Below are 15413 nucleotides of genomic sequence, written 5' to 3' on the forward strand. Positions count from 1 at the left end.
GCTCCTTTGGTTTAATTGATTCATGTATTTTACACTCCTATGTATGAAATTACCACCTATAAAATGAAATTTTTAAAGATGTGCATAATAAATAATAATTCACGTGCTAGGCTTAATTTTAACATATTTCTCTGTATATTTTCAATGTGAAGTTTTTAAGGATAAGTTTATTTCAATTACGCGTTTATTCCATTTGCCCTTTCTAGAAATCATTTAAAATAAATTATTCCGTCTCTGGTTTTAAATGTAACATCTGGTCCACTGTAACTAAGAGAGTTAATAAGCAAACCTTAAAAATATTCTTAAAGTTCGCCTTTGAGAACAACCATAAACCATTCAGTTCCATAATCAGTACATGTAACAACTAAACAATTTTAGCTTTATTATGTTGAATAAAATATTTTAATATATCTCGTTTTAATAATAGTAAAAGAAATAATTAACAATCAGATATTCACTATGTCGCCAACAATTTCTATGCAAGTGTCCCGTGGAAGCTTAACTCCTGATTTGTCGAATGCGGAAAATATAATGACAGCCTTGTGACGTCCAGGTCTTAGAGGCACTGCGAAATTGATTAATATCTTCAGGAGAAAGGGTTCCAGGACTAGAACTGTCTAAATAACCGAAATAAATCCATTAAAATCTCGAATTTTTTGTTTTTAGATTATCATTACTCCTGGAGTTGTAATGCATTTGTCCTTTACTTGCTGCTTGTTGATTACATGTTCGGTCGAGAAAGGATAATAAATGGTGTTCTTATCATAGAAGTTCTTGCAGAAATCCCTATCACCTCCCTTGAAAACAGTTGGCTTCCAAGTACCTCCTTCAAATTTTTCTACGCTTACTTCAACCTGAAATATGGTTACTATCAACAACATGCAATAAGGATATTATACGGATATATGATACTCACCGCGATGCGACTTGAAGGTTCGACATCCCATTTCATGGTTATGTTTCCAGATATATTCACGGCACCATCTGCATCTTTTTTGCGGTTAAGGCGGGAAAGATCAGCCAACTTATCCATGAAAGAATATCCTGTCTTGTCGGGGCACTCACTAAACAGCTCCTCCTTTTCAGGAATAAAAAAGTGATTCAATGCAAATGAAGGACCTATTATTTGCAATGATAGGGATATAAGGATATGCAGCAGTGCAACTTGTTGCCGGTCCATGTTTCGCTATTTTTGGAATGCTCGTTGCAATTGATCCTCTACCGCTTTAATAGAGCTGTGGCAATTATATAATCCGATATATAGGAATTGGGCTATTTCACGCTCATGATATGAATCTTTACAAGAACGATTTATATTTAAAGTTGTTTGAGATTGCCATCTAGTCTATCAGCAAGCTCGCGTGTTTTTAAAAATGGCTATTTATCATTAAACAATCTATATGTTTTCTGATTCAGTTTATATGAATTATGTAAAACTTTATAGTAGCTATATTTATCAGTTATATCAATGCAGATAAAGTAATAACGGATTCATCATACGGCCAGACAGATGGACATGGCCAGATAGATTCGGGGAGTAATTACGACCAAGAACAACTTCAAAGTGTCGGAAACGCTCCCTTTTCAACGAATGTAATATACCCTATTCCACTACTAGGAACAGCTATAAAGAGATGGACTATACAAGAGGGATATACCCGGTAGTCAGTTGATGTCTATGCGAGGACACTATGCAAGCAGTTCATCAACTGCTTCGGCAAGCAGCCAAAGAACTGCTTCAGAGATAGCACTCGAGCTCCACCTAGTGGTGAAGCTATTATTTACCGATTTCTTTTAATTTGAATAAAGGCACGCAACCAGTATACCCAATATACCCAGTATATTCTGCTCTAAAAATGGGTATACAATCATAAGGTATATATATATTCTGATAAGCTCATATTTTCAAAATTTACCTTTTCCGTATTTAAGATATTTGTCTTATCACATCACAAGAATGCGAATTTCTTTTAATTTATGTTTATTAACAAATTAACAAAAGTAATTAGTTCTTGCAGAAAAATTAACCCTCCACCAAAACCTTTGTTGAGACACAATAAAATCATAATCATATTAAGGCTTAAACGAATTTGCTCTGAACTGCCAGCGAAATAGGTCCATGTGACTGCGATTAGGCATTTACAATGTCGCCGACAATTTCCATGCAAATGTCCCTATCACGCTTAACTCCGGCTTTGTCAATGGCAGAATATATTATAACGGCCTTGTGGCGCCCCACATTCAGAGGAACTGCGTAGCTGAATGATATTTTCAGGAGATAGGGCTTCCACACTAATATTGTCTAGAAAAAAGGAATTAAAATGTAAGTAAATGGATTGGGTTCTAGTGTATTGAGTAGTGTATAGCTTTACTCCTGGACTGGTAATGCATTTTTCCTTCACTTCCTTCTTGTTAACCACATGTTTTGGTGAATAGGAGTAATAAATGGTGTTCTTGTCGAAAAAGGTCTTGCAAAAATCCTTAACATTCCCTTTAATTATTGTTGGTATCCACTTATCTCCTTCAAACTTCAGTATGCTAACATCAACCTGAAAATTAGTTAGTTACGGAGGAAGTTTATTTATTTAAATGCATTGAAGCCTCTCACCTCGACGACATCCGATGGATCCACATCCCATATTGTTGTTGCGTTTCCTGATATATTAATTCCACCAGCACCTCGTTTGAGACTCAAGTTGGATAAATCCGCGAATGCATCCAAATAGCCCATTTCTGGATTCTCCTCGCAATTACTGAACAAATCATCTCTAATGGGCACAAAATCGTGGCTCATTTCAAATGACCGACCAATAATTTGGAAGAAAATCAGCAACGTGCATAATACTGAAGTTTCGCACCCCATATTTCACTTTTTTAGTATTTTGATTTTGATTCTCGCTTTTATAGCACTCAAGCGACGCACGTGAAATATATCCAAATGCCAATAATTATTATTTGACACGCGTACGATTTGAATCTACAAGGAAGATATGGGTTTTTCATTAATCTAGTGATCTTTAAATGTATAGGTACACTATATTAGCCATCATAATGTTTGCACGTGTCTAATTAGTAATATATAATTAAAATTGTACTTCCCATTCATTTCATCTATCTACATGTAAGCTGCTAGTGAACCGAGCAATTCTGACTAGTATTAAAATATTTTCAAATGTGTGGTTAGATAAGCATCAAATGTATTTATCCATGGCAATACCTTCATATGTCTCTGATCATTTCATTTGAAAGGCGCGCCATTTCGTACAGTATACCAGTATGCCATAAAAAGTGGTCACACTTCTACATAGAACATTATTCATATTATACATTTATTTTACTGTCAATATCTTAAGCTATTTCTACACCGGCATATTCGATTGTAGTCGATAATAAGGTATATTATCGATACACATCCATTCAAATTAGGCTGCGAAAATACTAAAAACGTAGCGGCGATTGGCGCGCAATTCTTTTTCAAATTGCGATGTATTAAATTAAAAATTGCAGTCATACACTGCTGCGAAAAATACTAGCTTCAATAGTTTCTTTAATAAATGCGTTTTCTCTGTAAACCATACAATTTTTAAGACTCAATTTAATGTGAATTCAATAATATCTAAAGACCTAACCTCTAAAAGCATATAAATAAAAAGCACCACTAAAGTTTCTTTGATAGTAGTATTATTATTTTTCAATATTTTATGAGATCTTTATTAAAATATTTCCAGACTTTCGCTCCAAAAGTAATAAACAATTATTAAAATTGTATAATGTTGGTGACCATTCAAACATTTTTTGTGTTCACATTTTTTTTGGAGTCAGAATAATTAAATCAGCAGTTGGTGTGAATGAAATGAAATCTCCAACAGAAGTTACAAGACGCAAGCCACAAAAGCCTCGATAGTTTTTGAGACTTCAGGCCTGTTATCTGATGACTTCTCAGATATTTTCATCAACTTGTTCTTGATCACCTTGAAGTCATCCGCATAGATGAAGAGCGTCTCCTCCAGCCTGCCCAGAACCCACTGGAACCAGTAGTGCTCCTCTGTTCCCTCGCCAGCAAACGGAGCACTGCAAAGGATCTTCACTAAACGCTCCACAACGGTGTACAGGACTCTTTTGACTACAGGATCGCACGCACTCGGATTATCGACATCCACGACTTCAACATCATGTTGGACACGCTTCAGGTGGCGAACAGTGGAGTGAAGCAGCTCCCAAATGTACATCTTGGTGAGCTCCTTACGCATCGATGGGCCGAAGATCCAGATTACTATGTTAATGGGTTCAATTATGAACACCTTGACCAGCTTTTCGGCCACCACAAATTTGTAGTGATCGCTGGCGACCCACACATCAAAGACTCCGTTCAAGACCGCGATCTGCCCCTTCCAATCTCCTTCAACCAAATCCTAAAAACAAAATAGAATCGTAAATGAAATTAATGAATTTGGTACCGCAGAACCTTGATTTCTGTAAAAAACAATTTATATATTCTACTTCGGTTAGATTTTATGATATGGTTGCGTATTTTTGAATCAACAAACTCACCTTGAAGACAGATTGGTATTTCGCGAGTATCGCGAAAGTGTGGCTAAATGATTTAGATCCGAGATGAAGGCAGTTCTGGGTGAACACGTTAATCTTGAGCGGACCGTTTCCCGTGCTGGACTTAATAATTTCAGAGATAATTTCGGGGCTGGCTCTCGGGCAGCGCATCGCCTCCAGCAGATCCTTGGACAAAATGGCACCAGGAAGGGTTTCATCGACAAGGTTGAAGTGCGGAAGTACCGGAGGCGGAAGAAAATTGGCCAGGATATCCGGCACTACCTCTTTAATTCTTTGGTGGTACGAGAGTCTAGTTTTGGAACATAAAACAGGTATTTCATATAATTGGGAACTATTTGTTTTAAAACAGAATATTGCAAGAAATTGCAGAAAATGTAAGAAGCAAAAGCTTTTGAGTTCATTCATAAAATGTTACGCACCTCAAGCACTTCTTGAGCAATTCCCTTAGGAAAATAACCTTTGGCTGCAGATTGGTGGCACTCGGATCGATTGGCGATGGAAGACTGTGAGCCCACTTGCTCCACTGGCAGTTAAACCCGAAGTTGCTGATGTGATGCGACACCCAGTTGACCAGGCGGTCGAAGCAAGCCACGCTCATGGAGTTCAGTCGATTGTAGATGATGTCCAAGGCCTGGACCACCACCTGGGGTATCTTGTCGGGTTGGCGCTTGCACAGCTCCACCAGAAGGGATCCGTAGGTAATGGAGGTCCACTTGGCGGTGGGCAGCCGCAGCATCTCGCCCAAGATCACCTCCACAATGCAGTAATAGACCGGCAACTGGGGCTTGGAGGCGGCGTACATCAAGAGGCTATCGGCACAGATTTTTCTCTCATTATGAAAGGAGATCAGCATGTCCAGAATTTGGGCCTCCAACAGATGCCTTTCGATGCTCACCGGCGGGGGCAAATTAGGGATCTCGCCGACTGAGTCGCAGGAAAAGATGCGAAAGCATACTCGCGGCGCCGGATACCGACATCCCTTCTCATGGGCGGACAAACAATAATTCTTTAGGTGATGCACCTTGCCGTGCCTCAAGGTCTCGTCGAAGGACTTGTAAGGTCGGGGGATCAACTGGTGCTCCGGTTCGGCCCAATGGTTCTGCCTCATTCCGTCCACCTGCTGCCACATCACCTCCAGGTAGTCCCTCTGATTGAAATCCCGCCACACACTAAACATGGTGCTGTGCAGAGCGGACCGCTTCTTGATGTAAATCTGGAGTGAGACCATCAGCTTTTCAAACGCCGCCTCCCCCTCCAATTCGCGCCCAATAAGGGGCATGGCGGATAGTACACAGTAGGCAAGGAAATCGCGTCGTACCTGCGGTGTGATGCCCACCAGATCGTCCGGATCCTTCAGAGCCTCGCAGTCCTTCATGAAGGCTGCGAGCAAATTCAGAATATAGGACGACGGGATCACCCGGCAGTTATACAGGTCCACCAGGCAGTGGACCACTCCACGGCACTTGTTCCAATCGCGAGTGTGCACGGACTCTCCCACCTTCTGCACCATGAACAACACGCATTCGGAGGCGAATTCAAAGTCTGCGACATTAATTAGGCCCACAAGTGTGGCATAGGCACTGGCCTGTCCGGGATATTTGCCCAAACTGTTTACCAGCACGCTTACGAGGTGCTTCTTCAGCTCGACTCTTACTCCTTTGGCTAACAGATTCCCCAGGTTCACCAGCTTCAGTTCGAGCGGAGTGCCGCACGCAAAACTAAGTTCTCTCATCAGCTGATCCACGGTCGACAACATTGTCTGGAAAGTTCTCTTCAGGCGAAATTCATCCTCGTCAGAGGAGTCCTGGCGCTTACGACGGCTCATCGTCTTGTTCTTCGTTTTGAATCAAAGGAAATTCACCAAGGAGCTAACCAAGATCGAGAGTGGCTGCGGAAGTATGCGGAAAATTATTTCGAATACGGAAAAAAGGAATTAGTCAGGAGCACTTTTCCGATTAAAAAAAATAATAATAAATGATTCAGAAGTTTTTCAGGAAAGTATATGTAAGTCAGATACTGATACTGATTTATAAATACGTATCCTATACCGCATTGCAAAGGGTATAAAGAAAACGGAGGATGATATTCACCTTGATATTTGACTGGTTTTTAACTAGATTTAGAACTTCTTTTTCACTATTGCCTTAATGCGATTGACTGAATTTTTCCAAAATAATTTTTTTTTGTTAATACGAAATATTCGAACCACTCGGCTTGAGAACAATCGAACTAATGGCAAATTTAATCCTGTGCAAGTGACATTTCAGCAATGACATTTTTCGACGCCGGCTTAGATTAGATATTTTGTACTACATTTTTTTTTACCTAATATATTCAAACTAAATTCATTTAAACAATTAATTACGACAACAAATAGCCACAATATTGACATAATGATACTTAATGGACTTACCACTTGCCACCCCTTTTTAATATTTCTTGATAATTTTATCAACAAACACAACATTAAAATTGAATCACTGCTAAAGATTACAATGTCGAGAAGTGCCAAGTTTGGAGCCACAACTCCGAGGTCAACAAACTACCGAAAAGCAGCCATCCCAGCTGCAATGGAGTTCAATGAGTACTTGAGCACCCGATTGGAGTGGCTCCACCCTTTCCCAGGGGCAGCAGATAGCGCTTCATCAAGGCGCAATTATGTCAAATAATTTGGCGGCCACTTCACTGGCACCACAGCCGTTCCAGGGCCCTCCATTCCGACACTTGCAAGTGGCCGCCCCCTCTGGCAATCAATTCAATTATGACTCAATTTATTCCCACAGGGACTAGAGTCACCCACCACATCCTGCTGCATCCGGAGCACACAATGGTCCGGTTATTTCTACTCGAACAACTCCGAAGAGCTGCCGATGATTAGCACAGCACCCCCATCCGCAATCCCCTTCCCATGCCCATCCATCCCTGCACCAGTTCCAGTTCCAGTACCAGCACCAGTGCCACACATCATATCCAGCGACTGCACAAAATCCAAAGACCCAAACCCCAAGGTGGGACCACCCACATGGACGTCTGTGCTTTTATTGCTCACAAAGTAGCGTAAACAAATTGCGCTTCTAACGGCGGAGGCCGAGCAACATCCACATCCATAAAGCCAACGCCACCACACACCTGATGGCCCTGATAGATGGATGGATGGTTGGATGGATCGTTGGATGGGTGGATGGCTCATATGGTGGACTGGATGGCTGGATGGATGGGGAGGAATGGGTATGGACAAATTCAGTCGGGTCGAGCTGAGCTAAGGAGTTGCACTAGTTCATTAACTGCATTTCCCCCAGCACTAAATGCACTAGTCGAGTGGTGGGATACACGGCCAAAAATCGTTTCTGTACTATAAACAACAAATAGAGATCGAGGCATTAATGATATTTATAACTTCCATAAGCACTGTCTGAAAATATATTAACTTAGACGAAGTAAATGTATAGAATAATGTTCATTAATATATGGAAAATATACACATATGCCTAAATAGCTACTATTTGGATATAGGGAAGTTATAAAACGAATTGTATTGGCCACTATCCCTACGAAAAGAAAATATACATAATATTTATTTCAATTTTATTAAATCCGGTTCCTGTGAGAAATACGTCATCAATAATTTCTAAAAAATTCACATTTAGGAATAGCACATCACATTTGTTAATTTTCATCGAGATCTCCTTCGCGTGTAAAAATGTTTGTTGTTGCATCGTGCTTTGCTTATTTGGAGTACGGTTTTGGGTTATTTGCGTCTGTTGTGTGGTCCGATCCTCCTGTGTTCCGACTTGGCGCTACACATCCCTTCCATCCATTTGTTTCCAAACAGTGGTCAACTAATGTGTCCCAAATGTCCCGGGGCGACAACCAAAACAAGCCACTTGTCGCAGAACCTCCGCAGCACAGCTGTCTAGACGGATGTCGAGTGGAGATCCCAATTAGGCACCTTGACCGAGCCAACTAGCCACTTGAGTGGCCGGAGCATGCGGACCACGACGGTTCCGCTCTCGGCGTTCACACATATTTCATCCTCCTGCCGACATCCTCAAGAGTGTCCTGTCTGGTCGGGAGCGACGGGCGACAAGGCGTGATTTGTAAACAATGCCACACGCATGATTACATGATCATGGAGCCACTGCATCACCACGTGGGCGGGGGAAGCTATGCTACGTAAACTGACTGGCGGCCCCGGTGGTTTCCAATTGCATATTAGCGTCGCCGCAAAGCGGATGGCCGACTCCACACTGAGGGTAACGTAGTGGGTGTGCTTTTTTGGAGAATTTTTTTAAAACTATAAGCTAATATTGATTTTACATAAGAATATCACAAGATGTTATTAATATATGTATTCAAATACCCATGTATATGCATATGCATATATATATTTTGGTAAATGACAAAATTGGTATATTTATTTTTAGTACCGTACATTTGTCGGTAAGTAATTATCATTTCATTGACTTGACCACCAATAACTAGTTTTTTCTTGTGCAGATACAAAGATACACAGATCCACAGATACAACCAGAATGGCACACAGATTCAAATTCGGTACTCAGATGCAGTGAGGCAAGATGCGCACTTTTAAGCTCTTAAGTACGGACGATTCACTTGGCCAAATGTGCGCTTTTCAATTCCATTTCTGTTTTCGATTGCCACATTGGAAATAGCCGATTTTTCAATTACCAATGGCTCGGTCGGCCGAGGACAAGTACGCGTATTATTAATGTAATAGCGGCTAATTGCGCATTCGCTGCAAAAGGCAAATTAGAACACAAGCGAAACACTTCAGGCGGCGGCTTAAAAGCTTTGATTCTGACGGAGCACTTGGCCATCCGACGCGGAATTTATGGCCGCATTTGGCCGTTGAGATCATTGCAGTGATTGCCAGCGATGGGGCATTATCCCAAGATTAGAGAATTTGCAATAACTTCATCCACTTGAGCCCCACCCCCAGGCACACATGACCGACCAAGGTTTATGGCCAGGTCGCAATCGCAGCAAGCACCCACCAACGCCAAATTTACCGCAGAATAGTCGTTGCATTTATTTGGCCTGGCCGAGACAATAAACAAAGTATCACTGCCTGGCATGCAGCAACAAATAGTGGCAATCTAAATACGAGTAGAATGCGAATGCGGCCCGCAGAACAATAAAAACACATTGGCAAAATATGACAAAGTAAACAATAATATAAGTCCGCCGCGAATGGCTGCCAAATTGAATGATCGATCGATCGATCGATCGATCGCTGCTGATCTGAATCCCCAATCCGATGGGAATCGCCATCAATATATCCGCACAGAAGTCCACACCGAACGTCATACCATTCTCCGAAATTCCAGTTCAAACACATCATTTGATTGCCTACAAATTGGCGCGTTGAGTTTTATGGCAACTTAACCATTTCAATTTGCATATGCTGGTGATTCGGAAAGTTTACAAGGGATGCTGCAAAGAACGGCAATGAGATCGTTCCAAATAGCACCATAATTTACCACACATTCGGCTGGCTGGCAACCGGGAAGCAAATATTTAATTTAGTCAATGCCTCTGATTTATGCGCTGTTTCCCATCGTTCAACTTGATCACTTTGGGAAGTACAACATAAAATCGTTGAGGAAAGTTTTGAAATCAGCATACTATTATATTTATATAAATACTTTTTTTGCGGAAAACATTTATATAAACATTTATATAAATAAATTTAACATCTTCAACATTTGCATTTATTTAAACAAATGTTTATCGCCAGTCAAAGACCATAGATTATGATTAAGATGTGTAAACAAACTTTGATTTTATCAAGTTCATTCGGCTGCTGCTTATCTTCAAACACAGCCTTCACCAACTGATAGGTAACTTAAATGAACTCTTATCACAGAAGATGACATCTACCTACACAAAGAAATTTCCTGAAATAGGTTAAGCCAAAACGCCTCTCAAAAAAGGGGGACGAGCGCACCTAACTTCTTTTATTTTGTGACGAAATCCGTATCATTTTTTAACAAAAATGGTATTCTCAATATTTTTTATAATCGGAATGTGAAACTGTAGCGCCCCATTTGGTTTCACCTCATTTAGATGGATTAGATGGATATTATCTTCCTCACTCAGTGCTCTTCGTCACTAGATAGAATGGCGTCTACTGATATGCTATCCTTTATTGCTATAGTGACTGTAGTCTGCAACTGGAGAAGATAAGAGAACATATAAAACCACTGGTAAGATTGCTTCCAGTTCAGTGTACCTGTGATTCCCGAGAACTTGAGAGACATCATTTAAATCTTAATACAATGGTGTGTTTCGCGTTCACAGATAAAAAGTCAACCTGAAATCTATTAAATAATTAAGCACATCGGATTAAAATCATTAACTTGGCATCTATTTTTAAACCACAGATTCTCCTTATGAAGTTGCTATTCGTATGCCTTTTGGGCACTGGAGATGGAGCACGAATTTTGGCACCATTCTTCCTGCCTGTAAAGAGCCACTTTATGATGACGGATGCCATTATAAGGGAATTAGTGAAGCGTGGACATGAGGTCACCTTCATCACACCGCTATCATTGGCCAAGGAAAACTTGGGGCCGAACTACAGGGAAATACTTTTGCCCAAGTACGATACCTGGGCCGACAGTAAGTGAGTTTATAATTTCTTGAGTTCAAATTTTATGGCCTAATTCCACAGTATCTGCGATGATGAAAACAAAATCGGCACTGGACATGATTGACATGTCAAAGCTAACACACATGCGACTGGCCCAACACATTGGCATCAAGTCAACGGACTTTGCTCTGGCCCATTCCGAAGTTCAGGAGTTGATCTACGCCAAGGATAAGAAGGGGAAATTCGATCTGCTCCTTGTGGAACAGTTCCACAATGAGGGAGCTCTAATGCTGGGTTATATTTATGAAATACCTGCAATTACCATAGCTACTTTCGCATACGCAAACTATTTTAGTCAAGTCTTCGGCTTTGTGAATCCACTGTCCTACGTTCCCAATGTTTTTTTATCCTGTACGGATAGAATGTCCTTGTGGGAGCGATTGGAAAATGTAGTGATTAGCACGGCTGAGGATGTTGTCCGGGAAGTGTCCTACTATCCGCAACAGGATGCCGTCATCAGGAAGCATTTTAGTAGCTTACTGCCTCGGGTGCCGACGGTCAAGCAGTTGGAACAGAACATCTCGGTTATTCTTTTGAATAGCTACATGCCACTGACTTCGCCAAGACCCATGACCCAGAATATGATTTCAGTGGGTGGACTGCACATCCTGCCACCCAAACCCCTACCAGAACATATTAAGAACTATCTAGATAGCGCTGAGCACGGTGCAATTTACTTTAGCTTGGGTGAGTTTAAATAGAATATCTTTGGTTAAGAACCTTGTCTAAAAAATGCAGACCTGATTTAGAATATGTACCTTTGATTTGAATCTATGGTAAGTAAAAGAAATCTCTTTCAATTTCAGGATCTCAAGTGCGCAGTGCTGATATGCCAATGGAAAAGCTTCAAATTTTTCTTGAAGTCTTCGCCAGCTTGAAGCAAAGGGTCCTTTGGAAATTCGAGGATGATCAGCTGCCCAATCTTCCGGACAACGTTAAGGTCGAAAAGTGGTTACCCCAGGCTGACATATTGGCACATCCGAACGTGAAGGTTTTCATCGCCCATGGAGGACTGTTTGGAATGCAGGAGGCAGTTTACCATGCGGTACCGGTGCTCGGAATGCCATTCTACTTCGATCAGGATATAAACATTAAGGCGGGCCAAGCAGCTGGATATGCCATTGGCTTGGACTATCGCACCATTTCGAAAGATCAGCTGAAGTCTGCGCTTCATGCGCTTTTGACAGATCCCAAATATCAAGCTAATATGATGAAAGCATCGCGAATTTTCCGGGATCGTCCACTCGGCGCTATGGACACCGCGATGTACTGGATTAATTATGTCGTCGAACATCGGGGGGCGCCACATTTGGTGGCAGCAGGAGTACATCTGCCCTGGTACCAGTTCTATCTTCTGGATATCTCAGCAATTATACTGGCTATTAGTCTATTACCAATTTTGACCTTGTATGCTGTAAGTCGAAATATTAAGTCTTTTAGAGAAATTCGAGCACTGAAGAAAGTGGCGAAAACTGAATGAAATCAACAAATGGGTTGAGTGCTATATAAAAACCAATTTTAGCTTAGAAACTTATGTGATGCATGGATCAACGATAAAGAAGAGCAAAAAGTGTTCGCATGAAAGGTAAAAAATTGATAAAGAATAAAGCCCAAATAATGATGTATATCGAAAAATTTCAAACAAAAATCAACACCATATGGAGATTTCTATAAAGTTCTTTATAAATACTTGATCTGCACTTTGTTCTTTTTACATATTTTTGCAATTATAGCCGAACACTTAAGCCGTGGCACTTGAGCTTCTACTTAAGTATTTAATGAATCCAAATTGGTTGGTTCTACTTAAGGCGCCTGAGTGCCGAGCCAAGTGTTCTTCTCGAATTAAGCAAAAATGCAAAAGCCTACCGAACAAAACAATAAAGTCCACTCACCACAGATTTCATAATGTCTCCATAATGTTTCCAGGGCTTTAGTATGATCTTACCAAATCATCAAGAACCAATAAGCTCTGAATGTCAGGTCAATTTTCCTGATTTCAAATCAATTCTGAGGTATATGCCTCTACAGATTTGAACACCAAAGTACGCACATGATGATCCCAGCAATGTTAATTTATTTTCTTTCCAATTTTAAATTTCGCATAAACAAGTTGACCCCAAAGACAGTTGCTTCCTGCAATGGCAGCGCCAACTGGAGCGCCATTTGGACACAAAAATGGGATGTTTACACGACTCCAGACCGGGAGACTGGATCTCCGGCAAAGTGCACTTGAGGACGGAGTGCGGAGACACGATTTGTGGAGCTCTAGGGCTCATTATGCATTCACGAACTGACATTGAAGTGGGTGCGACGCCCATGCTGGATGCTTCTATGGCTATAGGGTTACCAGGGCCCAGTGCCCATAGGCTGTATTATTGGTATTTGTAACACATGATTACGCTTTGCTGTAAACAAAAGCGTCGATAAACAGCCAAACACACGCACGCACTAATGATATGTTAATGCAGATGGCGCACAGGGCGTATGAGTGCTGATTTTGAGTATGGGCAGCGGAAAGGGGTGAACCGAAGCTGTTTGTCTGTCAACGGCTTGGGCAAATAAACTTAAAATCATCCTTCGGCACTGGAATGTGCTTATGCCTATGGCTTCGCGAGTGATGAGGACAGGTTAACGAGGAAAGTCTCCAGAAGCAATGGTTAATTGACCGGCAATTTGGATGGCCACCTTTTGAATGGAGCCCAATCAAAGTTGGCCAACAGAGCTGGCTGGTTTTGGTCGAAACTGAAGTCATTGTACACTTTACTTGGAAAATAAAATAATAAAAGTTACAAATAAGTAACCAAAAATAACAATAAGTTAGTCTAGTTATGGCTCATCTAAGTGACCTAATATTTCTTTGGTTTAAGAATCTAATTTTAAATGCTTTCTTATAAATTAAGCTTACTTGACTTCTATATTACTTAGTACACTTTCACATTTTTCGTAGCGTTACAAACCTCGCATCTACACTAAACTACCTTTAGTAAGGTCACAAAAGGCTGACCTCCCAGGGAAGCTGAAGCTTTTCGACACGCCGCAGCGTTTAAGTGTAATTTTCTTCTTATTCTATTGAAGCATGTCCTTTGCCGGCAGGATAGCTCACTAACTCACTGCAACGCACTGGGGAGCTTCTTGGCTCGGCTTCGTCTTTGCCCCAGCTCGTTAAAAATTCACTTCAGCCCTCGCTTTCACTTCGGATAAACATAATGGCCGTTCATTTGCGCCCGTCTGGGCTCTACTCTCGACCCACTCAGCACAGCCACCCAGCTGAAATTGCAAGAAAATTTTCCTTTCGAATCGAAGACGAGCGCTCAGGACAATTGCGTACGTGTGCGCCCAGGACGTCGGAGTTCAAAAGGGGGAAAATCCACCTAAAAAAGAGGAAAATGAGAAGCGAGCAAGCGAGAGAAGAAAGGCAAAAGAAAAGCGAATGTCTCAAGTTGGGCGCCATGTAATTTGCTCTCTTGCGATGTGCTTCATCAGAAAGGAAATTGAAAATTGCTGCTAATAGCTGGCGACGTTGGAGTGGGTGTGGTCGATAGGCGTTTGGGTGGCAGGACGAAGGAATTCCTCTGTATAATGATTATGAAAAAATAAAAGATCCCAAAAAGAGAATAAAGAGATGGCACTAGGAAGAAGGAGGTGGAATTCATTTGAAATTGCCGAAATTGCTCAGCTTAGTGACGAAAGCTAACGAGGCGTTAAACTGCTCTTCTTCGGCAATTTGATGTTGATTTATGCATTATTGCAGAGAACCCAATTAGTTGATGCTCGGCGTAATTTCACTTATGTATTTTGCTACTCCTCAAACGAAATAAAAAAAGAGTATTTTTGACCTAGATAGTTAATAATGTTATTCTAATCTAGGGAGATTACGCAAATATAATATATAATTCACCCTTTTTTTACCGGAACTCGTATGTTTTTTGTTCTGAGACTTTATTTAAATATTTCAAAGAAAGCATTGGCCATTGTTAAATTCCAGAAGCACCTACACCTCTTTTGTGACTCAGCCGATAGAAATACTGTTTACACTAAGCAATGGGCACTTAAACAGGCTTTAAGCGCTTTTATGTTGTTCGAAATAAATAAAGGAAAACAAAGATTAACGACCCAGTAAGTTGCAGGTGCTCAGCCAAAAGATTCCGACCCGAAAAGTTTTCCACCCAGG

The 15413-nt window shown here is 41.0% G+C and overlaps 4 protein-coding genes across 4 annotated transcripts; 1 reads left to right on the top strand and 3 right to left on the bottom strand.

Annotated features, from left to right (window-relative positions):
• Positions 1–446: 446 nt before the first annotated feature.
• On the bottom strand, positions 447–1180 carry LOC117144413. The gene is made up of 3 exons (XM_033309554.1): positions 917–1180; positions 678–854; positions 447–617 (listed from the first exon to the last, which is right to left on the bottom strand). Exons 1-3 carry the CDS (start codon positions 1178–1180, stop codon positions 447–449), a joined length of 612 nt encoding a protein of 203 aa, XP_033165445.1.
• An 844-nt stretch (positions 1181–2024) lies between these two features.
• On the bottom strand, positions 2025–2863 carry LOC117144938. The gene is made up of 3 exons (XM_033310392.1): positions 2609–2863; positions 2373–2549; positions 2025–2302 (listed from the first exon to the last, which is right to left on the bottom strand). Exons 1-3 carry the CDS (start codon positions 2861–2863, stop codon positions 2132–2134), a joined length of 603 nt encoding a protein of 200 aa, XP_033166283.1. The 3' UTR covers positions 2025–2131.
• An 844-nt stretch (positions 2864–3707) lies between these two features.
• On the bottom strand, positions 3708–6786 carry LOC117145519 (nuclear cap-binding protein subunit 1). Its single transcript, XM_033311211.1, has 4 exons — positions 6660–6786; positions 4989–6457; positions 4552–4858; positions 3708–4412 (listed from the first exon to the last, which is right to left on the bottom strand). The coding sequence occupies exons 2-4, from the start codon at positions 6392–6394 to the stop codon at positions 3873–3875; spliced, it is 2253 nt and encodes a 750-aa protein (XP_033167102.1). The 5' UTR covers positions 6395–6457; positions 6660–6786; the 3' UTR covers positions 3708–3872.
• A 1906-nt stretch (positions 6787–8692) lies between these two features.
• LOC117145151 (UDP-glucuronosyltransferase 2B15) lies at positions 8693–12722 on the top strand. Its single transcript, XM_033310691.1, has 4 exons — positions 8693–8719; positions 10974–11211; positions 11264–11929; positions 12049–12722. Exons 1-4 carry the CDS (start codon positions 8693–8695, stop codon positions 12720–12722), a joined length of 1605 nt encoding a protein of 534 aa, XP_033166582.1.
• Positions 12723–15413: the final 2691 nt, after the last annotated feature.

Source organism: Drosophila mauritiana, chromosome 3R, assembly GCF_004382145.1.
Source record: "Drosophila mauritiana strain mau12 chromosome 3R, ASM438214v1, whole genome shotgun sequence".
NCBI classification, from domain to species: Eukaryota; Metazoa; Arthropoda; class Insecta; order Diptera; family Drosophilidae; genus Drosophila; species Drosophila mauritiana.

What these genes read in the sequence shown, in the direction of transcription:
- LOC117144413 (XM_033309554.1), bottom strand. Translation starts at nt 1,180, where the DNA reads ATGGACCGGCAACAAGTTGCACTGCTGCATATCCTTATATCCCTATCA. An exon ending in AACCTTCAAGTCGCATCGCG is followed by an intron (nt 855 to 916) that starts GTGAGTATCATA and finishes ACCATATTTCAG; the next exon opens with GTTGAAGTAAGCGTAGAAAA. An exon ending in AATGCATTACAACTCCAGGA is followed by an intron (nt 618 to 677) that starts GTAATGATAATC and finishes TCGGTTATTTAG; the next exon opens with ACAGTTCTAGTCCTGGAACC.
- LOC117144938 (XM_033310392.1), bottom strand. Translation starts at nt 2,863, where the DNA reads ATGGGGTGCGAAACTTCAGTATTATGCACGTTGCTGATTTTCTTCCAA. An exon ending in ATCCATCGGATGTCGTCGAG is followed by an intron (nt 2,550 to 2,608) that starts GTGAGAGGCTTC and finishes ACTAATTTTCAG; the next exon opens with GTTGATGTTAGCATACTGAA. An exon ending in AATGCATTACCAGTCCAGGA is followed by an intron (nt 2,303 to 2,372) that starts GTAAAGCTATAC and finishes CCTTTTTTCTAG; the next exon opens with ACAATATTAGTGTGGAAGCC.
- LOC117145519 (XM_033311211.1), bottom strand. Translation starts at nt 6,394, where the DNA reads ATGAGCCGTCGTAAGCGCCAGGACTCCTCTGACGAGGATGAATTTCGC. An exon ending in TTGCTCAAGAAGTGCTTGAG is followed by an intron (nt 4,859 to 4,988) that starts GTGCGTAACATT and finishes TTCCAAAACTAG; the next exon opens with ACTCTCGTACCACCAAAGAA. An exon ending in AATACCAATCTGTCTTCAAG is followed by an intron (nt 4,413 to 4,551) that starts GTGAGTTTGTTG and finishes TTTTGTTTTTAG; the next exon opens with GATTTGGTTGAAGGAGATTG.
- LOC117145151 (XM_033310691.1), top strand. Translation starts at nt 8,693, where the DNA reads ATGATCATGGAGCCACTGCATCACCAC. An exon ending in GTACGATACCTGGGCCGACA is followed by an intron (nt 11,212 to 11,263) that starts GTAAGTGAGTTT and finishes CTAATTCCACAG; the next exon opens with TATCTGCGATGATGAAAACA. An exon ending in TGCAATTTACTTTAGCTTGG is followed by an intron (nt 11,930 to 12,048) that starts GTGAGTTTAAAT and finishes TTTCAATTTCAG; the next exon opens with GATCTCAAGTGCGCAGTGCT.